Source organism: Pelobates fuscus, chromosome 9, assembly GCF_036172605.1.
Source record: "Pelobates fuscus isolate aPelFus1 chromosome 9, aPelFus1.pri, whole genome shotgun sequence".
NCBI lineage: Eukaryota > Metazoa > Chordata > Amphibia > Anura > Pelobatidae > Pelobates > Pelobates fuscus.
Genome location: NC_086325.1, coordinates 89,465,948 through 89,493,733, shown reverse-complemented (window position 1 = coordinate 89,493,733; position 27,786 = coordinate 89,465,948). Strand labels below are relative to the sequence as shown.

General features: G+C 40.1%; 1 protein-coding gene across 6 annotated transcripts in view; it reads right to left on the bottom strand.

The window, feature by feature from the left end:
• Positions 1-10,877, bottom strand: part of LOC134572879 (V-set and immunoglobulin domain-containing protein 4-like) — a 45,786-nt gene extending 34,909 nt beyond the window's left edge. For 4 of the 6 annotated variants that reach the window (XM_063432158.1, XM_063432163.1, XM_063432161.1 and 1 more), the window contains exons 1-2: positions 10,755-10,877; positions 687-1,040 (exon numbers count right to left, since the gene is read on the bottom strand). In XM_063432158.1, the coding sequence (XP_063288228.1) occupies positions 687-1,040; positions 10,755-10,800 (400 nt within the window). In that variant the 5' untranslated portion in view covers positions 10,801-10,877. The remainder of the gene's footprint in view (positions 1-686; positions 1,041-10,754) is intronic. The other 2 variants (XM_063432162.1, XM_063432164.1) reach the window with 1 other exon arrangement.
• Positions 10,878-27,786: the final 16,909 nt, after the last annotated feature.

The window sequence follows — 27,786 nt, the reverse complement described above, 5'->3', positions numbered from 1 at the left end:
CTAAAGTATCAATATCCTTCTGGAGATACAGTCTCCAGTCCTGCGTACAATACTCCAAGTGAGGTCTCACCAGTGTTCTGTACAATGGCATGAACACTTCCCTCTTTCTACTGCTAATACCTCTCCCTATACAACCAAGCATTCTGCTAGCATTTCCTGCTGCTCTATTACATTGTCTGCCTACCTTTAAGTCATCAGACTCGGCGCAATCGCGGGCCCTCTCGGGAGGTGTGGAAATCTGGAAATGCATTGTGGAAGTCTTTTTTTATGGTGGCTCGATGTGCCATGTGTGCAAGAGGTAGGTCTCCCTCTTTGTGGTGGAAATGCAAATTTATATGCAGAGAATCTATCTATCTATCTATCTATCTATGGATCACCGACCGGTGGGAGATGTGTCTTAATGCATCAAGGTCTATCTAGACCATGCCACATGCCCCTAATTTTATAGAAAGTCATTATATTTAGTTGACCATACCAACTGAAGAATGTAAACTTGTTAATGAGAGTTACTTGGGTAATATTATTAATACCAGGAATAGGTTCTCAAGTGGTTGCAGTGAATGTTCGAACGGAGAAAAAAAATATTTTGAATTCTGCAGACAAATTTATCATGAAACAAATATTAATATTTTAATAATGTGATGTATCATAAACTGGCTAATAGTGAAAATGAAAGGTGTACTTACCTTTTGACACTGTAAGAGTGCTTATAGCGGTCATAGTGGTTCTTGTCCCCAGATTAATTGATTTACTGATTACTTGACATTCATAGTCACCTCTGTCTGAGGCTGACAGTTTATTAATAGTTAGGGAGACATCCCCAGGTGGAGACTTTGACACAGTGATTTTGCCTCTTAATTCTCCAAGAAAAACATGATCCTCTGATTTAATCCGCTGAAAAAGTTTTGTTGATCCTTTGAACCATAATACTTCTTGTTCGGTGTACTCTTTAGACGGTTCGTAAGTGCAGGGTATGACAACAGAATAACCTCTAAAACCCTGTACTGTGTGTTCCACATTCAGAGAAAGGTCACATAAAGCTGTGGACAGAGGAAATGTATTATTATTGGTAAATGGAACAAATATATTATTTAATGATGATATTTTATACTACACAAAAAAAAACACAGTTAAGGTTAATACCGTATACAATAAAATATTTTTTCCTAAAGTTGAGTACATCATCTGCTTATAAACATTTAGACTTTGTGGACATATCTTTATTTAAAAACTAAAATAATTTTACTCTAAACTTTCCATTTAATGACATTGCCTATTAAGTTTTCCTCCTTTGAAACCATATTGGAGAGGGTATTTTTTTTTAATGCATATTATTCTGTGTTATGGTCAATTAAGTATCCTAAGTAATCTTAAATGCATATTATATACTTTATTGGGGAAATCAAAAATGTAAATTAATAAACTTGGGCCTTGATGTAATATTTTTGGATACACTTTTGAAATATTTTTATATTTTAAGATAAATGTAAAAGAAATTCCCCAAGTATTAAAATATGAAAAATATACATACGGATAAATTTTATAATTTTAAAGGTTTATTTAAAAGTATTAAAGAATTAGAAGAATGTATCCAAAAATACTAAAGCAAGGTCTAAATACCATAACAAATGGGCAGAAGTAACCATTCAATGTATATTTCCTTACAGTGACAGCAGCTAAGAAAATTAATTTTAAACTTTTCAATTCAGGACAAAATATACTGCCACAAAAAGTACTTGTAAACAACACAAAGGACACTGCTCACATTCATAACACATATGTATACATTACAACATATTTTGGACATGTACATTAAGTCACAAGAAGCACACACTGCTTGGATTCACAAAGGATGCTACATAAAACATGACTGTAATCCCACATCATACTCATTTATTCTTGGCATGTACCAAAACTATAACTAGGTAAACCATTTCTAGAATGGTTGGAACATTACTTGGAGTCCACTGAGCATTGATTTCTACCTTTATTACTTCGGACAGAGAGCTAGAAGCTGCAGGGCTTATCTCATTGGATGAGAGTGATTGGCTGAGATCATCTGATGCTCTCAGCGAATGAGCTAGCCTTACAATGTATGGTTTAGCTCAGGAGAGCTAATGTAAGCTTAGGCCTAAGTAGGGGAGGAGGAGATAAGCACCAGAAGAACCCAGGTAAGAAGTAACTCTACTCATAGAAAAACACTGGGACTTACAGACTGTGGCATCTGGCACAGATGTGCAGCAGGGCCTCAGTGTTTCTCTGTAAAAGCATTGGATTGGATCAGAGAACATCGAAATGATGATCTCACAGCTGGTGGAACAGATACTGCAGAGAGACTGGAATGGAGCTTATAAAAGATGAGTTTAGTTTTTTAGGTTCTTAAGTAAAGGTGGAGTATAGCTAAATGTTGGAAGGAATACTCAAATGCTATAAATAAAAAATATTTTCCTACTGGGAAGGAAGTTACAGACTACTTTCTCCTTTTCTAAAGGGTATATCATCTTCATTGTGATTTCAGAGGACTTTTTTGACTCTATTATTCTGGGGAAACCTAGGTAGAGACTGTGCTCAAAAGGGAGTCTGTATATCCTTATCCTCTTCCTTTCCTCTTTACTTAACATTTGTCACCCATCATATACTTTGTTAGGTGTTCCCTTATTTCAGGGGATATTGCCTAATCCCCTATTCTACATCTATGTTGCTACCTGCCACACATACCTTTAAAAATCCTTTGACTTCTGCTTATTCTTCATTAGCAATTCTATCAAGTTTCCATTTGTGGATGGTTTTCCTCCCATTTGATACAGGGGGGGTTGACCACCTTTGAAACATTGATGAGTTCCTGCTTTGACTTTGTTTCATTCGGCTCTCCTTATGACACAATTATTATATGTTCATATAAGACAGTTTTTAATTTCACCTTAGTTTATTAATAAAAGTTAGGGTTCTCATTTCCCCCACTGTTCTCCCCTCCAGGGGTCTCCTTATTTTTAGGAGCCCTTTGGTATTTTTTTGTATTTCTTTGGAATTTATTTGCATTTGACCTTCATAAGTGAAAAACAGGTACATATACATAAAGTTATAGTACCAGTAGTTTAATTACATGGATGTCTGTAGAACCATGTGATTATATGATGTGCTACAGTTTTGTGTGTTGTCTAAATTGCCATGAACATGAACTGATAGAGTAAATTTAGGGAGGATAGCTGTGCCTCTCTGATCACACGGTGTGAATGTGGCACAGAGCACCCACAGTGCAGAAGCTGTTCACAAAATAAAAATAAAAAAAACAAACAAGCACACACACAAAAAAAAAAAGACCATGCGGCTTAGGAGTATTGCAACGCCCCTACATTAATCTGCCCTTGGTCATGGTCACACCCACATATCTCCATGCATATGTGCATACAGAAAGACAGCTGGTCATATCCACATTCTACTATCGCTGCATTCAAGTATGCATGCAGGCACACCCACACCTTCTAAATAAATATACCTACCTCTAACATAAGGAAATATGACTTTATCACCATATTAGAGTCAAGCTGAGCATCAGCAAACTATAAGTGGGAAGACCTGAACTGACAATTCCTGTGAGATCTTTGTTACATCCAGAAGTTTCATGTGCAACACAGCATTAAGAATTCTCACCCGTTAAATGACCCTGATGGGTGCAGCACTTGTATAGTGGAACCATAATCAAGAAGTACCAAAACATATTTATATTTTAGTGTTTAGTTCAATATTTTATTAAATGTATTTATTTAATTAGACTATATTTTGAAATGAAGAATATATATTTTATTTTTTTTATAACCTAAAATCATATCCACATAAAATATAAAATGCATATTTCAGGAATGTAAAAGCAGTGATATTTTTTTTTTTATTATTTGAAATTGTTTCAATTAGAACGATTGTAATTCAGCCATTTCTGTATCAGTTTTTTTTTTTTTTTTTTTTTTCAAAACATGCATAAAATGAGTGATTCAGGAATCATCATGAGATAATACAAGAACATGATAGGAAAATTATAAGAAGTAAGAAATGGAAGAAATTCCAAACGAGAACTTTTCTTAGTCAAGGTAGTCATAATGTAACAATAACCTGGATACACAGCAATACGCACCAAGAGGAAAGTGAAGAAAATGGATCAAAAGTATAGGTTGTGAGAATTAAGCTATGAGAAAATTGCATTTTGATAATTTTGAATGAGCACTTAGAGCAAGGTGAGCTGTGGATTTAATGTAATCACAATGTAATCAATAATGGGAACATTGTTGAAAAGTCAGAGGGAACAGATTGTTTCCATTTCCAAGCTCTTGCAATCTATAGATGGGCAGCTATTCAAATAAAAAGCCATTATATTATTAGCTGCTATGGTACACACTAATTGGTCTTACATTACAATGTAGTCAATTTCATCTGTACATTGTGTTAGCAGAAATGCTAGCAATTATATCATATTTTCTTAAATGCACTTGTAAAGTTCTGTTCCGCTCTCCACCTGTTCGAACTTTCTTCAACATTAGACCTGTATGCTTGAGACAAAGAGTGTCTAAGCAGAGTATTGAGTAACTGGGTAAGCTTGACAACTTTGCCAAAGATGGCTCTTTGCTCACAATCACTGCACTTCTCTCTTCAGCAGCCATAGCATTTCCACAATGAAAGGATTATAGGTTTACTCTGAATGTGCATTCTTCAGCTGTGACTATATGAACAAGTTGCCCTTTAAAGAGACACTCTGGACCCCTAAAGTACTTTAGCTTGCTGAAATGCGTTATGTGCGAAGAATATGTCCTCTTTTTCTAGTTTACGAAAAGTGCTGATTTCAATAGAAACTGGCAATTTTATAAATAACCTTGTTACACCCCTGGCTTGCAAGCAGACATCAGGAACCATTTGTTCCTAGTTTGTTTAGCTCAGTGGAGCCTTACAAAGGCTTCTCATTGATATACACCATGTTTAAAAAAATACATCATTTAATGCGTGCATGTTTTCATTTGGGTTATATGTTTTAAACAGTGATTTTTATTTATGCATTTATTATTTAGGCAGTCCCTTTAAGCATGTATTGTCTAAACATAGTTGCAGTGATCTGCTGTAGAATTGCAGTGAACTGAGATTGGTATTGCGAAATGTAAGCAAAAATAGCTTAGTTGCAGCTTGACTGTTTTATCCTAAATGTTGCAATTCAGATTTCAGGTCACTACTGTTTTTTTTGTATTCTTTATTTACGTGACAGGAAAAGACATATCATATGACATACTTGTAATATATAAAAGACATATATATAAATTAGGTGGGAATTTTTGTACAAGAAAATAACTGAAAAATATAAACCGAGATGTAACAAAAAGGAAAATGCAATACACAACCAAGACAGGCTCTGATAAGATTACACACACCAACTCCCGTCCATAGCATATTTTATACAACAAGCATGATTGCGTGACATCTTGAAATTGGAGCCAGTCTTACAATTGGACATAGAAAAATATTGAACAAAATAAATATGTAGAAAGGGGGAGAGGCGGGGGATCCCAGGGGCATCGCATATGCCCAACTGTAAACTCTCTCATAGCTTATCTTTTGGAAGATTCACAAACTCATCCGACCAAGCCCAGGTTTCCTGGTAAGTTGCCGCATTGCCCTTCACTGTAGGTGTGGAGCTGATCCATTAACATATTGTGTGCTATCATGGACCTAACTTCTCTAAGCCATGGCACGCCCTGCTTAAGCCTGTTGGTTGACACTAGGCACCAACCACCTGGCAGCTAAAGTGATTTTGTTATAGAATTTTTACTTAGTCAGAACCTCTACTGGTCTAAAAAGGAGCAAGGATCCAGTCCCAATAGTCACTGGAACACTTTGTCTAGTAACAATTTGATTTGTTGCCAAAACCTGCAAACTTTAGGACATTGCTGCCACCACATATGGACAGGATCACTTGTGTCCAAACCCCCTGGAACATGGATCGCTGGGGTTTTGCCAATTTTAAATAGTTTGACTGGGGTCACATACCAGCTATGTAACATTTTCTGCATAGGTTCCTGCAAGGATACAGATATGAAAATAGGGGCCACATGGCTTCTGACATCTTCTCCTCTAGTACCTCTCCCAAGTCATCTTCCCACTCTCTAATCTATGTTAAGTACCCACATAGTCAAGAATTAGAGCATATGTGATATGTATGGCAGATATCAACCCATTTTGGATGATTTCTCTAACATCAAAAATTCTAATTTGGCTGTTGTACAAAACAAATATAATCTTTTGGGGTCACATGGACCATTCCCTGAAGTCTAAAAGGTGTGTCACCCCTCCATATATGGTTGTACCTTTAGATCACTGCATCCTCTATGCTTTTTAAAATGTATTTAATCCTGATCAAATTCCATAGAGAAATAAAGTCCAGACATTGAGCCCTTAAAATTGATATTTGATCTACATAAGAATATATAGAGGTGTGGAACGTCAGACCCCAACAAAGAAGATTCCCATCTTCGTAGCCTGGTAGGCGAGTGCCACTGTACAACCTGAGCCAGCTGAGCAACATGGCAATCAGATACCTCTTATGATTCCAAATAAACTGATTTATAAACATCTTCAGGCTATTTAGGTCTTGTTTAGAAACCGCGACTTGGAGGGGTTAAAACAAGGAGAGAAGCCTTGGTAATACTTTAATTTCAACAAAGTGTATTCTACTGAGCCAAAAAATAGGTTTCTTTCCCCAAGTATCCATATTGTCTTTAAGTGTAAGGAGTAATGGGTTATAATTGGCCTGAAATAAGGATGTGGACTCAGAGGTAAGAGGTCATTACTGCCTTTATGTTTACTACTGACTTGTGACATTCAGCAGCAGTTTATTAAAACCTACCTACCTCACTCTTAAATATTGTTGCTTAAATGTAGAATGTATTGAGAGTTTGTGGATGGTAACTTGAAGTTTCTTCTACTAGTTTTTAAATTGAATATACGTATAACTACAGTATATATATCGTTTTATTTCACTCATTTTGTTTCTAACCTTATTTGTACATTAACTCTTTAGATGTCTTTTGTATTGTTAATTTCAATTAATAATTTAGGTATTTTCCAATTGACATTGATTTTAGAACATAAATGATAAAATACAGAAACATGTATAGTAGACTGCAGAGCACTCCCGCGTCTTGTACTGAAATCCCAGGGATATACCTGGTACACTAGCTGATCTGACCATACAAAGCAGAGCAATATTTACATTGTGGAGGCTATGGCATTTTGGGGGAAATCGCGCCTGTGTTTCCTTGCCACCCGGGTGTCTGAATTGAGGCTTTGCCACCTACATGATTTGGAATCGAAAAGAGGCAGCCACTCTTCTTTCTTTTTAGTTGAATGTGTGAACTAGTGCTACTGGCCCTTGTACAGGGCTAGGGCTGGAGGTGGGCCCTATGCAGGTTCTGTTTCATTGATGGACCCATGGTCTTCCCTGACTGCGCCCCATCTATGGGAGTCGGCTGAAACTAGTTTAATGCCCATCACCTGACATAGAAGTTCCTCTGATACTGGCAGATGTGGTCTTGCCTGCATCATTATTATTATTGCTTATTTTAATTTTAATTTTACCTTGTGTGACACAGCAATATAGAAGTTGGTTTAAACTTCAGCTTGTTTGCCTAGCACGTTTTACAGCAATTTCCTTTGACTAGCATGTTATACAGCAATTCTCCATGTCTTATCAATCCTTCAGAAATTCAAATCTCATTGATGACATGTTAGACTAGCCTGATTATTTTTTATACTGTTTCTTACATTACTCACCATCACAACATCTAGTGACCCAACATGCAGTGTGTGTATATGATAATAGATTAGACAACGTGTGCCAGTTCTTAGAATGGCCAGGTTAGGCATTGTGAGAAAAAGACTGGTCAGGGACAAGCAGAGTCAGGGAAGTCATAAATCAGGGAAGCGAAAAAACAAAAGCCGAATCTCAGGATAACAGAACAGAGAATAGTTAAGGGAAGCCGAGATCAATCACGCCTATAGTCACGCCTGCAAAATGTTCCAATTCAAATGTTTTGGAGGACTGCGTTGCCATCACGTCGTGAAAAAGTGGGGAGTTACAGCGGCGTCAGGACCACTGTTGAGATGAGAGGGATCGTGTGAAGGGTGTGTCCCAGCCTGGGCAACATAAGTTACCATGACACATGTTATATAGAAACCTAAGAGTTTGATGTAAAGGTACTTAGTCAAACTTTTCTCGATAAATATGTCTATGCTTATTTACCTCTCTTGTTTTTGTGATGATGTACCTATTGTGAATTTTACTTGTTTCTTACATTTCGTAAAAACTAAAAAGTGGCAAACTTTGCAAAGAGTTAACTCTCTTGTGCTGAGTAAGTGGAAGAATTCATGTCTATGCTCATGCTACGTTTCTATAAATATGTGTATGTTTGTTCTAACTCCTGCATACCTGTAATGTATTTCTCATATGCCTCAATAAATAAAAGATTGACACATAAAAATACTCAATTTGTTGTATAGTTGTTAGTTGAAATGATTAGGAAATACCCTTCTCTTTATGAGAAAATATGTAAAACGTTGTTTGTAAGACAGCTTATTTGGAGTTTTCCACTTGTATTATTTTGTCTTAAAATTTCTACTTGTCAGCGGACTGACTATTCGGGTAGACCGTCCTGAGACAGTCAGGTGCCCAGCTGAACATCTATGCTCTTACAGAAATCATCCCAGCCAGAAAGCGAGAAATCCACACACATTCCAGCAATAGGTTTCCCCTGCGATCACACTATAAGTGACTTCCAACACCCACTTAAAGTTACTTCATACAAATAGAATAGGGGATAATCTGCTAAATACAGATAAAATGGAAAAACATCCAGCGGTGATATGCTAATTGTTTTAAACTTATATGTAAGTTATTAAATTTATTTTTTACTTCACTCTGGAACTGCACTTTATTTCTCCATAAATTTTCTCTTTTGAGTTAATATTCTAACCCACTGATGGGAGTATGAAGATGAACATAGAAAATATTGAAGAAAAAGGATTTCATTCAAAGCTGTTTTACATCTTACAATTTGTGAGTGGCCAATTGTAAATTATACATCTTCATTAACTCTCACACAGTGTGTTTTTCCATTTTATCTGTATTTAGCAGATTATCCCCTATTCTATTTGTATATATTTGCTGAAGACAAGAGGAAGTCTTCGGGGACCTTTTCTGGACACTTCACCTAACACAGGGAAGTTCCGGTTCGTTTTCAATTATCACTATTTTCACTGGGGTTGTGTTCACACATTTTGTTTGTATATATTTAAAGTTACTTCACCCTGCACCAACTACAGCATCCATCCTTTCCCACGCCTGTTACTGTCCCTATCCACCCCTGCTGCTGCTATAGCCCATATATCTCCCAGCACCGGGTATCTTTCCTGCACCCACTACAGCCTTTATCCATCCTGCACCCACCACAACCTCTATGCCCCCCCCCCCCATGCACACACTGCACCCACGACAGCCTCTATGCCCCATGCACTCATTGCAACACCAATCTCTCCCCTGTATCCACTACAGCGCCCATTCCTCCCCTGAACCCAATACAACCCTTATCTCTCATTGCACTTTCTGTGGACCCTATCCCCCACTCCCATTTCATCCACTATGACTATAAGCTACTATTTAATCCTCTGTGCCCAGCTGCACCCAAAAAAGCTAATATGCCCTCCTGCACAGCCCCTATGTGCCCATGCACCTACTAGTATCTCCATGCCCCAGTGCACCTACTTGAGTCCCTATGCCCCATCCACCAAGTAGAGTCTCTCTCTCTGTGCAGCCTATATCTGTCCACGCACATTCTCCAGCCTCTATCCTCCACACAAACACACACTACAGCCTCAATATCCCCAACACACAATAGAGCCTCTGTTATCCAAACACACACACTACAGCCCCAGTATGCCCTAGAAGCAACAGTCTCTATCCACACACACTGCAACACAACCACCCCTATCCACTCACATACTACACTGCAAACAGCCATATCTACGCAAACCCACAAGGAGAGTCACTGTATGCATGCAATCCCACAAGCAGCATTCCCACACATGCAATACTGCATCCACCTTCCTTAAACACACACAATTACTACAATTACTTGTATAACACCAACATATTCTGCAGTGCTGTACAACAGGCAAAAAACGACAAACTATTAATTCAAATACAACATGTTGACATACATGACAACATCACAAACAACCTACACAAACCTACACACGCAACCCCACTGAGACACATGGAGGCTAAGGGCCTTGTGAGTTGTGAGTCCACCAAGACTGCAATCCAAAAATATAAAGATTAAAAGGTGCTGCAACATCAGACTCAGGGCTCATTTCACCAGTGTAAAAAATAAACCAATTATTATCATCACCCTTGGTCGATGGTCTCTTGCAATGATCAGATTTATTTTTTAAATTCTAGAGAGAGAGACCAACAGAATAAAGTATATACATAACAATAGGAGCAGGAAATAATCTTTGTGTGAAGCAAAGCCAAGTCAAGATCAAGATGATTACTGTACAGTAAAATAATGGCACTAAAACAATTTAATTTAAGGCCAAAATAGCTGAATTGGAGGAAAATAGTTATTCTAATAGCTCAGTTACTTTAGTCTAAAATTTTAAATTCATTGACAGTGATTTATGTTATTTTTCTTTAATAAAAGTGAAAAAAAAAAATTACTTACCAGTTTTCCCCGCAAGGAATATGCCAAAAACAATAAGAAAATCCATTCCTGCTACTATCCAGTGACACTTTCTCTCTGAGTGTGAAAACTCTGTAACAGGACGAAAGCAGAAATGCACTTCCTTTTTAGTGTCATCTTCCATATGATTTGGAATAATGTTTGTTGCTTATTTTGTTCACTTCCCTTTTAACTAGAAGGCACAGGAATACCAAAATAATCAGTGTGAGTGGGATTGCCACACTTTGTAATGATGAGGTAAGCAAAGAAATAAATAGAACATTGTGCTTCTCTTTTAGTATGTGCTCGTTTGCCCTTTATGGATAATTTCAGGCATGAGAATCCATTGGAGTCCATAGAGTGGATTAGGATTGGGCAAATCACCCCCTTTCCTCCCAGTTTGCATTTCCTTTGCTTTAAAAGTGTCAGTATCTATACACATTATGGCTTTGCCTCTGCTTGGAAAAGTTTCTGTTAACAATTTAACAAGAAAGCACACATTAAATCACAAAGTTTTGTAAAGCTAAACATTGCCAACTGTTACTGGGAAGTCCCCCCAATTAAAATGAACAATGGAGACTTAGCATAACCCCTTGCCCTCACACTTGGTAAGAAGGTGGGCATGCTAATCAGTGGCATACTAAGAAGGCGGTGAGGAGGGGTGGTCCGACCCAGGAGCCCCTCATTAGGGTGGTGCCATTAAGGGGCGGACTGAGCCGTCGGGCACTTCGTCCTGGTTGAGGAAGGGGGCCCATCACTTTAGCCCTTCCCTCCAGTGGCAGGGCTGGTTTCTCTTCCCTTCTGAATGGCCACCTACCTGCAGGCACCATGCTTGCGGGAGTGCTGCATGATAGATGCCTGCTCCTACGATCTGCTGAAGATTCTTGCGGAGCGGTGTGCACCAAGGCGACTGCTGGGAAATTTCTACACTGCTTTTCCAAGTCCATCGCACACTATGTACTGCTACTAGAACCAGGATATGACATCATCACAGAACCGGCAACAGTACAGAACTACAGGTAGCTGGACAGTCCGGGAAGAGAGACCTCTTCAGCTCCCCACTGGTCACCAGGGATGAGGATTCACTTCAGCTCTCCCTGTCAAGGTAAGAAGAAGAAGGCTGGATAGACCCCAGTGTTAAAAAAAAAAAAAAAAAAAAACTATTGGAGGCGGAGCCAAACACCCATGCTAACCAGTTGCACAATAAATGCTCTAAAATTGCGCTACAAGCTGACTTACACCCTAAAAAGCGACTGCTAAAACATCCTGGGAACTAGTGAAGTTCGCAGTGGCTGTTTTATCAGTGTCCCTGACCGAGATCGGCGGCTTACCGGGGGCAAACCCACAGCCTACAAGAGGCCTACTCACAGTTGGTGAGAGGGAGGCAGCCGATCCCTTAACATCCTACTTCCTAATACTTCTGAGGTCTCCCCTTCATTCTCTTTTTCCCCCTGCCGGTGAGGGATATCCCGGTACTTCCTATTCGTGCTGTGGTGGCGAAGTTCCAACTGCCCATCACCAGAAACATTAATCCCCCTGTTTGCACAATGGTGGACGAACGTGCAGACCTGCGGCTACAGACCTGCTCTCTTCTGCACTGGAGAAATTAGATGGACTGTTTGCCGACATCTGGTCCAAATCAACCAATTGCCTTGTTGCTACAGAGGCAGTCCCACTGGCACCTACCATGCCTATAACCACTCAGAGAACTAAATATAGCTTGGTTGCTTCATCTAAGTGTTGCTTCTAAGTGTGGTTGGAGATATTCTGGAGATAAACTGGAGGTAATCTGAGGTATTCAGGAGGATAAATAAAAAAGTTAAGATTTGTTTGATTTAAATTATTCACCTCATTGGAATGGCAGACTTAGTTCAATGTAATAGTTGCTATGCATTTGTTTCACGTTCCACTTTTTGGAGGTTTGGTTGTTGTCTAATCTGTAGACAGTTCTCTATCTTGCGGCAGGAGATTGTATTTTTGAAGACTGAGATTTATCTGGTAAACAAACTCAGGCTGGAACTGCTACAAAGCCACTGCCGCAGAGACATACTAGGAATGGCAGATGGATCACTGTAGGATCTGGTAGACTTAGAGTTGTGGATAAAAGGCATATTGCACAGTCTGTTGCTCTACACAATTCATTTTCTGCACTTTCAGAGTGTAATGGTGAAATGGAGACAGGCCCTGAGGCTAGTGGTGTTGTGGAGAGAGGCACTGAGGCTAGTGGTGTGGTGTTGTGGAGAGAGGCACTGAGGCTAGTGGTGTTGTGTTGTGGAGAGAGGCACTGAGGCTAGTGGTGTTGTGTTGTGGAGAGAGGCACTGAGGCTAGTGGTGTTGTGTTGTGGAGAGAGGCACTGAGGCTAGTGGTGTTGTGTTGTGGAGAGAGGCACTGAGGCTAGTGGTGTTGTGTTGTGGAGAGAGGCACTGAGGCTAGTGGTGTTGTGTTGTGGAGAGAGGCACTGAGGCTAGTGGTGTTGTGGAGAGAGGCACTGAGGCTAGTGGTGTTGTGGAGAGAGGCACTGAGGCTAGTGGTGTTGTGGAGAGAGGCACTGAGGCTAGTGGTGTTGTGGAGAGAGGCACTGAGGCTAGTGGTGTTGTGGAGAGAGGCACTGAGGCTAGTGGTGTTGTGGAGAGAGGCACTGAGGCTAGTGGTGTTGTGGAGAGAGGCACTGAGGCTAGTGGTGTTGTGGAGAGAGGCACTGAGGCTAGTGGTGTTGTGGAGAGAGGCACTGAGGCTAGTGGTGTTGTGGAGAGAGGCACTGAGGCTAGTGGTGTTGTGGAGAGAGGCACTGAGGCTAGTGGTGTTGTGGAGAGAGGCACTGAGGCTAGTGGTGTTGTGGAGAGAGGCACTGAGGCTAGTGGTGTTGTGGAGAGAGGCACTGAGGCTAGTGGTGTTGTGGAGAGAGGCACTGAGGCTAGTGGTGTTGTGGAGAGAGGCACTGAGGCTAGTGGTGTTGTGGAGAGAGGCACTGAGGCTAGTGGTGTTGTGGAGTGAGGCACTGAGGCTAGTGGTGTTGTGGAGTGAGGCACTGAGGCTAGTGGTGTTGTGGAGTGAGGCACTGAGGCTAGTGGTGTTGTGGAGTGAGGCACTGAGGCTAGTGGTGATGTGGAGTGAGGCACTGAGGCTAGTGGTGATGTGGAGTGAGGCACTGAGGCTAGTGGTGTTGTGGAGTGAGGCACTGAGGCTAGTGGTGTTGGGGAAAGAGGCTTGGAGACTATGGTGAGGCCTAATAGAAAGCAGTTGTTGTTAGGGGATTCCATCATAAGAGGTGTGGAGATGGACAATGGTGGTCTTGTGAGGTGTCTTCCCGGAGCTACTGCTCACAGAGACCGGAGACGCATCTGTAATATTGTTAAGCGAGCACAGCAGGAAGGCAAATTGGATGTACTTGTCCATCTAGGACAAATGACTTGGCTTGCAATGAGGTTTCAGAGGTTAAGGACGTTTTTAGTGTTTTTGCCAATGATATATGGCAGGTTGCTTCCACACTGTCATTCTCTGAAGTTCTGCCTGTGCATAATACTCAGAATGCGTATTAGGGACTTTAACTTGTGGATTGGTAAATGGTGTCGGGAGCAAGGATTTGGCTTTATTTCTCATGGTAGCTCTGTTTGGAATGGAAATAAACTGTACAAAAAAGATGGTTTGCATTGAGCAGTTCAGAGGTTTTGCTAGGATGTATTTAAACTAGGAGGGGGGGTGGGGGCAAAAGGGTGATAAAACATCAATCCAATTGTCCCCCAAAACAAGGACAGAAGGTGCCTGTAGCAAGTATGTTAAAAAATGATAAGCTTAGAGTCATGTCTACAAATGCTCGCAGTTTAGGGAATAAGATCCATGAACTTGTGGCAATAATGGCAACTGATAGTGTAGATTTAGTCGCTGTTACTGAGACATGGTATAATGAGAAAAATGACTGGGACATATACTCTTTATATAGAAAAGACAGGGAAGGCAGGAAAGGGGGAGGGTGGCCATGTATGTGAAGGATAGCATAAAATCTAGCCTAATAAAAGTTAGTGAGGCGAACATAGAGTCCGTTTGGGTTACGTTAGAATTTGGTAATCACACAGTAACTCGTGTAGGTGTGATTTATAGGCCCCCAGGACAAATTGAAGAGTTAGATAATCTACTAGTTGAGGAAATAGCTAAAATGACAATGAGGGGGGAAGTTATCATGGGTGACTTTAATCTTCCTGATGTGAATTGGAAAACAAAAATAGCTGCTTGTGCCAGGAGCACACATATTCTAAACTCCCTACTGGGATTGTCTCTAAAACAAGTCATTGAGGAGCCAACTCGTAAAGAGGCCATACTAGATTTAGTGTTAACAAATGGAGATTTGGTATCAGATATTACTGTAGGTGATAGTTTAGGATTCAGTGATCATCAGTCAGTGTGGTTTAATATAAGAACAGTGACTGAGTCACACCACACAAAAACAAAAGTTTTAGACTTTAGAAAAACAGACTTTTCTAAAATTAGAATATGTGTAAAGGAGTCATTATCAGACTGGAGCAACTTAAATGGAGTCCAAGAGAAATGGGATTATTTAAAAGTTGCACTACTGAAGGCAACAGAAAATTGCATTAGGCTTGTCAGTAAAAGCAAAAAATTCAAGAAACCACTGTGGTACTCCGCAGATGTGGCCAAAATAGTAAAAAACTAAAAGTTAGCATTTAGTAATTATAAAAAAAAACAGAGTGAGGAAGACAGAATGATCTATAAGATTAGGCAGAAAGAGTCTAAGCAAGTTATGAGAGCTTCCAAATCACACACAGAAGATAAAATAGCACAGTCAGTAAAAAAGGGGGACAAATCTTTTTTTAGATACATAAATGAGAAAAGAAAAGTAAAACAAGGATTAGTTAGATTAAAAACAAAAGAAGGAATGTATGTAGATGAGGATAAAGGTCTAGCCGACTGCCTCAATGAATATTTTTGTTCGGTATTTACAGATGAAAATGAAGGAAAGGGACCTCAGTTAAGAAAAAGGATAAATTAGTAATTTATTACACGTGAGTTTACAGAGGAAGAGGTTCTATTTCAACTGTCAAAAGTAAAGACAAATAAGTCAATGGGACCTGATGGAATACACCCAAATCTATTAAAAGAGCTTAGTGGTGTACTAGCAAAACCATTAACATATTTATTTAACCAATCATTGATAACAGGAGTAGTCCCAGAAGATTGGAAGTTGGCAAATGTTGTGCCCATTCACAAGAAAGGTAATAGGGAGGAGACGGGCAACTATAGGCCAGTAAGCCTTACTTCAGTAGTGGGGAAAGTGATGGAAACCATGTTAAAGGATAGGATTGTTGAACATCTAAAAACACATGGGTTTCAAGATCAGAGACAACATGGATTTACTTCAGGGAGATCATGCCAAACGAATCTTATTGATTTTTTTGATTGGGTAACTAAAATTATAGATCAGGGTGGTGCAGTAGACATTGCTTACCTAGATTTCAGTAAGGCTTTTGACACTGTTGCACATAGAAGGCTTATCAATAAACTGCAATCTTTGAGTTTGGATTCCAAAATTGTTGAATGGGTAAGGCAGTGGCTGAGTGACAGGCAACAGAGGGTTGTAGTCAATGGAGTATATTCGAAGCTTGGGCGTGTCACCAGTGGGGTACCTCAGGGATCTGTACTTGGACCCATTCTCTTTAATATTTTTTTAGTGATATTGCAGAAGGTCTTGATGGTAAGGTATGTTTTTTTGCTGATGATACTAAGATATGTAACAGGGTTGCTGTTCCAGGAGGGATAAGCCAAATGGAAAATGATTTAGGTAAACTAGAAAAATGGTCAGAGTTGTGGCAACTGACATTTAATGTGGATAAGTGCAAGATAATGCATCTTGGACATAAAAACCCAAGGGCATATTTGATAGAGTCCTAACCTCAACATCTGAGTAAAGGGATTTAGGGGTGATTATTTCTGATGACTTAAAGGTAGGCATACAATGTAATAGAGCAGCAGGAAATGCAAGCAGAATGGTATGGGGCTGTTTTTCCACGTGTTTTACTAGGCCTCTTACTGCCAGAGAAAGGAAATATTAATGCATCAGCATAATAAGGCATTTTGGACTATGCTATGCTTCCAACTTTGTGGATACAGTTTGGGGGAAGACCCTTTTATATTCCAGCATGACTGTGCTCCAGTGCACATATCAAGGTCCATAAAGACATGATTGGTTGTATAGGGAGAGGCATTAGCAGTAGAAAGAGGGAAGTGCTCATGCCATTGTACAGAACACTGGTGAGACCTCACTTGGAGTATTGTACGCAGTACTGGAGACCCTATCTTCAGAAGGATATTGATACCTTAGAGAGAGTTCAAAGAAGGGCTACTAAACTGGTTCATGGATTGCAGGATAAAAAACTTACCAGGAAAGGTTAAAGGATCTTAACATGTATAGCTTGGAGGAAAGACGAGACAGCTATACATGTTAAGATAGAAACATATACATGTCTATGATAGAAACATTTAAATACATAAAGGAAATCAACACAGTAAAGGAGGATACTATATTTAAAAGAAGAAAAACTACCACAAGAGGACATAGTCTTAAATTAGAGGGACAAAGGTTTAAAAATAATATCAGGAAGTATTACTTTACCGAGAGGGTACAAACAAAATAGATATCTACAGAGGGGAGAATAAAAACAACTCATAGAGTAGTATATCAAAACCAGTGAATTTTATGCTTTCAAGGTTGCACTCACATAAGTTGATTGATTGCAGGCATGTCGAAAAGTATAAAGATGGTATTGAAATGGTATGAACTCCTCAGACTCCAGAAAAGGGCATGTGGGAAACAGAAAATACACAATAATAAGTGCAGACTATAAAGACCAATGTTTGCGCTGAATTAAATGGCACTTACAAACTAGAAGTGTTGTTCAGGCATATAGAAGTCTCAGAAGATTGTTGCTCCAGACATAGAAAATGGCTTCTTGATGATGTAAGCAAATTTATTGGATACAACAAAAGAATTAAAATAAACAAATAAAAATCCCACAGGGGCCCAACCCTACGCGTTTCGTCCGGTGATCCGGACTTCCTCAGGGGTATCGCAGTTAAGTCCTCAAAGTGGAGTCAGTCCGATGCCTTTTCTTTCGTTGCGTCTTTTAAACCATACTTGCCGCTTCTTTTTTGGCCAGCCGGCCAATCCGGCGTTGTAAACCGCGGCTGTAAATCATCACTCCGAGATTGGATGACGTCACGCGTTGTCTGTACGAATGAACGTGAGCGTTTCATTCTTGCGTTCCATTCGGATGAGGGCTCATACAGCGCTCATGTGTCATTGAGTTCATTCATACCTCTCCGAAATGTTTGTAGTTGGATACAATGTTGCAAAAAAATTAAACATATAAAAAATATTACAAAACAAATTTAAAGATTCAATATATTCTTTTAGACATGCACTGCTTTACATGCCAAGAGAAAATGTGAGTGATATATTAATAATTTGACTCTTAAAGCTATTAAAAATTATTTCTCTTACAGGAAACTTCTAAAATAATATTAGATTACAAAAAGCATAATAAAAATAGCAATAGCAACATTAGTAGATGATAATACATAAAAGACCATAAATGACCAAATTCAAATGGAGAATCAATAGTAATTTAAATAAAGAACAATATTAAAAACCATTTTTAATTCATAAAATCTATATTAAAAAGCAAACTAAATTGAATTCAACGTTTAGGCCTCTAGGTTGTAAGGTTTTTAGTCTATGGATCCAGAACCCTTCTCTTTTCCTTAGTTTTAGCATAATAACCCCCCTCTTTCATCTAAAACAACTTGTTCTATGGCTATAAAATAAAGGTTATTAGTAAAGGATGGACAAGAATTGCAGTGTGTGGGAACTGAGTGGGTAGTAATTTGTTTACGTACATTGTTATAATGCTCCAGACATCTAACTTTCGCTTTTCTACCCGTCTTCCCCAAATACTGTGCACCGCAACCGCAAGTTATGAGATACACAACATGCGAGGAGGAACATGATAGATGGCCATAAATCTTAAAAACCTCGCCTGTTTGATTACTTTTAAATTCTTTAAATGTCTTATACGTGTGACCACACGCCTTACAGTTGCCACAGGTCTGAAATCCTATGTTAGGCCTCTTGATACAGTTCTTATTCCTAAAAGTGCTGGGTGCTAGAATATTCTTAAAATTATTCCCCCTTTTAAAAATAGTTTTAGGATAATTTGGAATCTTATGTTTAAGGAAATCATCCTCTAAAATGAGTTTCCAATGTTTCTTTAAAATTCGTTGTATGTCAAAAAGCTTTTGAGTTATATTTAGTGTTAAAAGCATATTCGAAACTTGAGTTCCCTTTTTCGTGTTTACTGTATTGGAGCAAAGTATCCCTTTCTTTACTACCTACTTTTTCAATTTCTTCATTTAGGAATTTTTCACAGTAGCCTTTCTCTAAAAATCTTTTTTAAATGTCTGTATATATGGTGTGTATACCTTTAAATCTGTTTCGAACAGGATAAGATTAGGTACACGCCAAATATTATACTTCTAGCAAACAGGAAATTAAAATCACCTTCAAGTATAGGAGACTGTTTCCTATGATGTGAAAAATCAGTGTAACACTGATGCGAGATGGCACAAAAATATATATAGGGTGTCTGTGTCTTTAAATTTATGATCCTTGAGTGAATAGAATATATACCAAATGGTGTACTTTGAAGTACGGATATATATTATAAGGTAGAAATATAATGTACATGACTGTATTTCATAAAATTGATACAATTCAATAAAGTCCAATGAATTCCAGATGAAGTTTAAAAATAATTCGAAATTTATTAGAAAAAAGGCGCCTATATCGGGGCATTCAAAGTGGTAGAATAAAAATATATAAAAACTGCATAAAAATGAATAAATATAAGTCAGGGACGTTATGCAAGATTGTTACCAGCACATCTGTGTAGGTTGTTCCGTTTTCGTAGTGAGGACCGATTAGGATGGATATGGATAGTTTGTTGCTCTCTCTGCCGGCTGTTTGTGAGGTTGGCGTGCGTCCCAGACCTCACTCTGGATGATGCACGCTGTTGGCCGGCGGGTCCCCCAGATCTCGGAACACTCTACGTTGGATGGAAGAATACTGCAGCTGGATCTCTGGTCTGCGTCCGTACCCCGCTTACTTCTTTGTGGTCTAACGCGTTTCGTGGGTGTCATCCTGAATTTTAACAAAGCCTTTTTTAAGTGAACCAGCTCCTGGATCCATGACACGGGATTTACAGTGTTAATCACAATACTTCACATTTCAGACAGTTTTCGGTGAAATTTCTGCCTATATCCAGTTTTTGAGCTCTTCACTTTAAGTCAGACTCCCTCATCCCTGTGTGTTGCACTAGGCATACCAGACCCATTTGACTCTTTTTAAAATGTCTGTTTGTTTAAAATACATATTCTTGTCTGTGCAGTTTCTCCTTATCCGGGTAAATTGACTCCTTGGAACTCCAGTTAACCACTTAGGGTGGTGACTGCTGTTTTTATCTATATAGCTATTTGTATTCGTTTTAATCAGAGAGTCTTCAATATATAAAGTAAGATCCAAAAAATCAATGGCTTTTTTTTTTTCAAAAGTTAGGGGTGAATCTTAGGGCCATATTATTAGTATTGATATAATCTATAAAATTTAACATTAGGAATAAAATGAATAATAGGCCTCCATATAAAAAGAATGGAACATTTTCTAACAAACACAATTACAATAGAAGACCAGAGAATAGAGGTCAAAGAGATTCATATTCTCTTAGAGAAAACCATTTGCATAAAAATAATTACACTGAGACACCCCGACACCGAATACCGAGAGAAAGTAGAGAGAGACGCAAGTCACAAGACACCTCACAAACAGGTAACATACCCACCCCATTTCCCTCTACCAATGGTGGGAATAATTCAAGGGATTTTTTAGGGAAGGGGCGAGACCTTAGAAGAGGGGAAATAACGGAGTTTTCAACCGAGATCACAAACCCTCAGTCTAAACAACAGATACGCCCCACTAGAGAGCCCCAATACCCCAGGGAAAAGGAGGAGAATAAGTGGGAGGATTGGGCATTTTTAATATATCGAATTTCTCCCTCTCTTTTGAAGAAATCTCCCTTTTACATAAAGGTCTAAAATTCGCCCCTAGTGAACCACCTAACTCATTTGAATTATATATAGACACACAGAAATTTATTAGGAAACTATGTCTTAAGAGGTTCTTCATTAAAAAAAAAGAATTTGAAGACCCTTCCATTATAAGTAATGATTTAAGAAAAGATCCGATTAAGAAATTTAAAAGCCAAATCTACTTTCTTTCCAAACGACAAAGGTTCCCAAATTGAGGCATTTATAAAAATGATTAATAAAGATTTCAAAATATTATGTAAAAAACAGAATAATAATAAGAAAACAAAATGGGGTAATTTGACAAAAAATGAATCCAAAAACCTAAAACAGTTAAAAGATAGAAAAGATATAATAATCAAAAATGCCGATAAAGGCGGAGTCGTCGTTATTATGTCAATGGAATACTATTTGAAAGAGTCTGATAGACTCTTGAAGGACCAATCAACCTATGTTAAATTAACAATAAACCCTAACATTAAATTGAATAAGATTTTAAGGGGAATTTTAGAAATAGCAATGGAGAACAATCTAATTGATGAGAATATTTTAAGATTTTTGTTTTTGGAATCACCTAGGGTACCCACGTTTTATTTTCTGCCAAAGATCCATAAATGTAAAAAGGCCCCACCAGGAAGACCAATAATTAGTGGAATTGATTCACTTACCTCAAGACTTTCTGAATTTATCGATTTCTTTTCACAGAAATATGAACAAAATGCACAGTCTTATTTAAAAGATACTAAGCACCTTATACAAGAATTAAGATCTATAAGCTGGCGGGACAATTTTATGTGGGTAACCTTAGATGTAACTTCGCTTTACACGATTATTGAGCATTCCAAGGGAATTGAAGCGGTCAGACTAAACCTCATTCAGGATGAGGAGATCGACCCAAACTTTGGCGAATTTTTATTACAATCAATCAAATTTATTTTAACTCATAATTTTCTTAGTTTTAATGAAAAGTTTTATCTCCAAATCAATGGAACCACCATGGGCACCAAGTTCACGCCAAGTTATGCCAATATTTTCATGGATAACTGGGAAAAAACAACTATATGGGATAACAATCCTTTTGGCGCGAACTTGGTGCTATGGCGAAGGTACATTGATGACATTTTAATTATTTGGCAGGGGTCGGATCTTTTATTAAGAAATTTTATAGATTATATCAATATTAATAATATGGCCCTAAGATTCACCCCTAACTTTGGAAAAAAAGCCATTGATTTTTTGGATCTTACTTTATATATTGAAGACTCTGATTAAAAAAAAAACTTTTTTTAAAGTACCGACACAAACATCTATATAGATAAAAACAGCAGTCACCACCCTAAGTGGTTAACTGGAGTTCCAAGGAGTCAATTTACCCGTATAAGGAGAAACTGCACAGACAAGAATATGTATTTTAAACCAACGGACATTTTAAAAGAAAGATTTTTAGAGAAAGGCTACTGTGAAAAATTCCTAAATGAAGAAATTGAAAAAGTGTAACGAGTATATACCCCTACACGCAGGATCCAGCCGAACAGAAGACAGCACAGAGGAGAGATAGGTCTACCGGACCTTAGAGTGGCCGGACTCGACGTAATAGGAGAAGTACAGAGTCAGGAATGATCCGAGGTCAAGGGCACAAAGAGACAGCGAAAACGAGAACTAGCCGGGGTCTGGTACACAGGAATCAGCAAGCCGGCAAACAGTACAGACAAGGATAAAGCGAAAACGAAGTCAGAATACAAAGCCAAGGTCAAATACGGAGAAGCACAACTGAACACAACAAGCACTAAAGGGAACTGTAGCAGAAACCACGATAGGGCAAGGAACTAAGGGAAAAGGGCAAGTATAAATAGGTTCAAAACTAATGTGATTGGCTCCTGTCACTTCCACACCCCCAAAAGGTAAGTGTATGGGGTGTGTGGGATGACAGGGGCCAATGGGAGCCTTTTGGCAATTTAGGCTCCCACTGTCTCTTTAAGAGCGCGCCCGAGACTCGCGGCGCGCTCTTAGATTCAGGCGGGACATGTGACCGCATCTCGCGGTCACTGCCCGCCTTCCTGCCTGAAGCGTCGGATGAGCCGCGCGCGGCTCGTGCAGCCGCAGGACCGCGCGCGGCTTGAAGAGAGGACCGCGGCCGGCCCCTGGGAAAGGTGAGTAACGCTACAGTACCCCCCCCCCCCGAGGACACGCCCTCCGGGCGGGCAGGACTAGGTCGGGCAGGAAAACGTGAATGGAAAGAACGCACAAGGCGGGGAGCATGAACAGCATCAGCAGAAATCCAACTGCGCTCCTCAGGCCCATAACCCTTCCAATGTACCAAGTACTGAAGCCGACCCCTAAGGAAACGAGAGTCAATAACAGCAGACACTTCGAACTCCTCATGACCCTCCACAGAGACAGGAGGGGGAGTATGCCGGGTATAGCGGTTGCGCACGTAAGGCTTCAACAACGAGGTGTGAAAAACATTAGGTATGCGCAGATTCTTAGGCAGACCCAAGGCATAAGAAACGGGATTAACCTTATGTATAATACGATAAGGACCAATGAAGCGGGGAGCCAATTTCATAGAAGGCACCCGGAGACGAATATTCCGCGTGGAAAGCAAAACTCTGTCCCCCACAACATAGGAAGGAGCCGCTCTGCGATGCTTGTCAGCCTGAGCCTTCTGGCGAGCAGCAGAGTCAACCAAAGAACGCTGAACCTGCTCCCAAGTATTACGCAAACCAGCCAAATGTTCATCCAGAACTGGCATGCCCTGTGAGGAGAATGAAGCCGGAAGAACAACGGGATGCTGGCCATAGACGACGTAAAAAGGGCTTTGGCCGGAAGAATCATGAGTGGCGTTATTCCGAGCAAATTCAGCCCAAGGAAGCAGGTCAGACCAATTGTCCTGATGGTGAGACACAAAACAACGGAGGTACTGCTCCAGAGACTGGTTGGCCCGTTCAGCAGCTCCATTAGACTGGGGATGGTAAGCGGAAGAAAACGAGAGAGAAATACCCATTTCTGTACAAAAGGCCTTCCAGAACCTGGAAATAAATTGGCTACCCCTATCGGACACAATAGATAAGTGAATGCCATGTAACCGAAATACTTCTCTAGCGAAGATAAGGGCCAGTTCCTTGGATGTGGGCAACTTGCGAAGAGACACAAAGTGAGCCATTTTGGAAAACCGGTCAACTATCATCAGGATGACTGTGTTACCATTCGAAGGGGGTAATTCAACAATAAAATCCATAGATAGGTTGGACCAAGGTCTCTCGGGAACAGGTAACGGATGCAACAGCCCACAAGGGACTCTACGAGAGGATTTCATACAGGCACAAGTAGTACAAGCACTTATATAGTCAGTGACATCCTTTCGTAAGGAATCCCACCAAAAATACCGAGAAACAGCTGACACTGTTTTGGAAATACCAGGATGTCCAGCAGTCTTAGTATCGTGATATAGTGACAGAATATCCCGTCTCTCGGGAACGTCAACGAACAATTTATCATTAGGCCTCTCGCTGGGTGCCATGCTTTGTTTCGCTTGTATGGCCTGCAATAGGGACGAGGAAATAGATAATACAGTAGTAGCTATTATCCTGTCTGGGGGAATGACAGGAGTAATATCAATCTCCTGTTTGTCAATAGTTTCAAACTGTCTGGACAGAGCGTCCGCTTTAGTGTTCCGATCACCTGGCCTATAGGTGATTATATAATTGAAATGGGACAAGAACAGTGACCACCTAGCCTGCCTGGAAGACAATCTTTTAGCTTCGCTAAGGTAGGACAGGTTCTTATGATCCGTAAATATGAGGATGGGATCCTTAGTGCCTTCTAACAAATGTCTCCATTCTTTGAGTGCTAAAATGATAGCAAGGAGTTCGCGATTACCCACATCATAATTCTTCTCTGCTTTGGACATTTGTTTAGAAAAGAAGCCACAAGGAGGCAATGGCTTTTCAGGAGACTCTTTGAGATAAAACAGCACCTACCCCGATATCTGAAGCATCAACTTCAAGTATATAGGGCAATGAGGGGACAGGATGCTGTAAAATGGGTGCAGAGGCGAACGTAGTCTTAAGGAAGTCAAAAGCTTGAAGTGCCTCGGTAGACCAGACACGAGTATTGCCATCTTTTTTTGTCATACGAGTAATAGGTGCTACAATAGACGAAAAACCTTTGATAAAACGTCTATAATAATTAGAGAAACCCAGAAAACGCTGGATGGCTTTTAGACCTTGCGGCAGAGGCCATTCTATGACAGCAGCGAGCTTCCGGGGATCCATACGAAAACCCTTAGCGGAAATCACATAGCCCAAAAACTGGACTTCGGATTGGTCGAATAGACATTTTTCTAATTTACAATAAAGACCATTAGCAAGAAGGGTCTTCAGAACGGTCGTAACATGTCTGTGATGAGTGTGTAAGTCTGTAGAATATATTAAAATGTCGTCTAAGTACACAATAACGAATGAGTGAAGTCTCTCAAGACATCATTAATAAACTCTTGGAATACTGCTGGGGCATTGCAAAGCCCAAATTGCATGACGGTATACTCATAATGACCTGACCTAGTGTTGAAGGCTGTCTTCCATTCGTGGTCCTTTTTTATACGTATCAAATTGTATGCTCCTCTAAGATCTAATTTGGTGAATACCGTAGCATGTTTGAGCCTGTCAAACAATTCTGTTATTAATGGTATAGGGTAAGCATTTTTGATGGTGATTTTATTAAGACCTCTATAATCAATGCAAGGTCTTAAATCACCTTCTTTCTTCGATACAAAGAAGAACCCCGCTCCAGCCGGAGAAGAGGATCTCCTAATAAATCCCTTATCTAATGATTCTTTAATATATTCCTCCATGACACGGTTTTCTTGAACCGATAAGGGGTACACCCTGCCCTTTGGAGGTATAGTGCCAGGCAACAAGTCAATAGCACAATCGTAGGGTCTGTGAGGCGGTAATTTGTCAGCCTCTCTTTTATCAAAGACAGTCTTTAAAGTTAAATACTGAGAGGGTATAGCCGTAGACAAAGGAGGAGTGGTAGGAACATTAATAGAATTCACAGGCGTAACTTCAATAGTACACGATTCATGGCAGGCCTCACTCCATGATTTTATCTGCCCTGTCTCCCAGTCAAAAATGGGATTGTGGGCATGTAACCATGGATACCCTAACACTAACTGTGAAGAGGGAGAGGTGATGACCTGGAACTGAATGGTTTCATAGTGTAAAACCCCTGTGTACATGTGTAACGGTGCAGTCTCATGAGTAACAACTGGAGATATCAATGGTCTACCATCTATGGCCTCAACGGCCAAGGGTATCTCCTTTTCCTTGATGGGAATGTTGTTTTTCTTTACAAAACCAGAGTCTATAAAATTCTCAGCTGCTCCAGAGTCAACCAGGGCGTATATATTTTCAACTATACAACTCTCTCCCATATGTAAAGAAACAGGGAGAAGCAGTCGGTTAGGAGGCAATGTAGGAGACTTAGAAAGCACACCCAAGGCCAGTCCCCTATAAGGTCTTAGGTGCAAGAGTTTTCCGGGAGCAAAGGACACTCCTTTACCATATGGTCTCTCTTACCACAATATAGGCAGAGTCCCTCCCTTCTCCTATGTAATTTTTCATTATCAGAGAGTCTGGCAACCCCTAATTGCATGGGTTCCTCTTCAGATACTTTTACACTCTCCGGTGTATTAACTCTGGGGTGAATAGGTGTAACAAAACGTCTATTCCTGTTCTTGGTATAGAGCCTGTCACGAATTCTATTATCTATATCGATGAGGTAGTCAATAAGGTCCTCTAAGGCAACAGGAAGCTCCTTAGCTGCTACCTCATCCAATATAGAGTCTGATAAGCCTTCCATGAAGGCAGTAGTTAACCCATTGTTGGTCCAATCTACCTGTGAGGCAAGGGTACGAAACTGAATAGCGTAATCAGCCACAGACCTAGAACCCTGTTTAACCCTCATTAATGCTCTTGCGGCATTCTTAGACCTTTTCATAGTGTCAAAAGTTCTGCGAAAAGCTGTAAGGAAACTGTGAAAGTCATGCACCATAGGTCCATTAGCCTCCCAAATAGGGTTTGCCCATTCAAGTGCTTTGTCGGTAAGTTGGTGCATAAAGAACCCAACTTTAGACCTCTCTGTGGGAAATGAACGTGGATACATCTCAAAATGAAACTCTATTTGGTTAATGAACCCTCTGCATGTCTTAGAATCCCCTCCATACCTAGGAGGAGGTGTTAAATGGGCCGTAGCATTAGGCACAGTCGATACTTCAGGAAGCAGGGGTGTAGGAGGGTTAGGTGCGGTTGCTGGAATGGTCCTAGCTAAGAGCGTCTGGAGAGCCTGAGCTATTTGATCCATACGGTGATCCTGCTCTACAAATCTAGCCTAATGGGACGCCATCTGTTGAGCTAAATCTGCGGGGTCCATGGCCCTATCGTAATGTAACGAGTATATACCCCTACACGCAGGATCCAGCCAAACAGAAGACAGCACAGAGGAGAGATACGTCTACCGGACCTTAGAGTGGCCGGACTCGACGTAATAGGAGAAGTACAGAGTCAGGAACGATCCGAGGTCAAGGGCACAAAGAGACAGCGAAAACGAGAACTAGCCGGGGTCTGGTACACAGGAATCAGCAAGCCGGCAAACAGTACAGACAAGGATAAAGCGAAAACGAAGTCAGAATACAAAGCCAAGGTCAAATACGGAGAAGCACAACTGAACACAACAAGCACTAAAGGGAACTGTAGCAGAAACCACGATAGGGCAAGGAACTAAGGGAAAAGGGTAAGTATAAATAGGTTCAAAACTAATGTGATTGGCTCCTGTCACTTCCACACCCCCAAAAGGTAAGTGTATGGGGTGTGTGGGATGACAGGG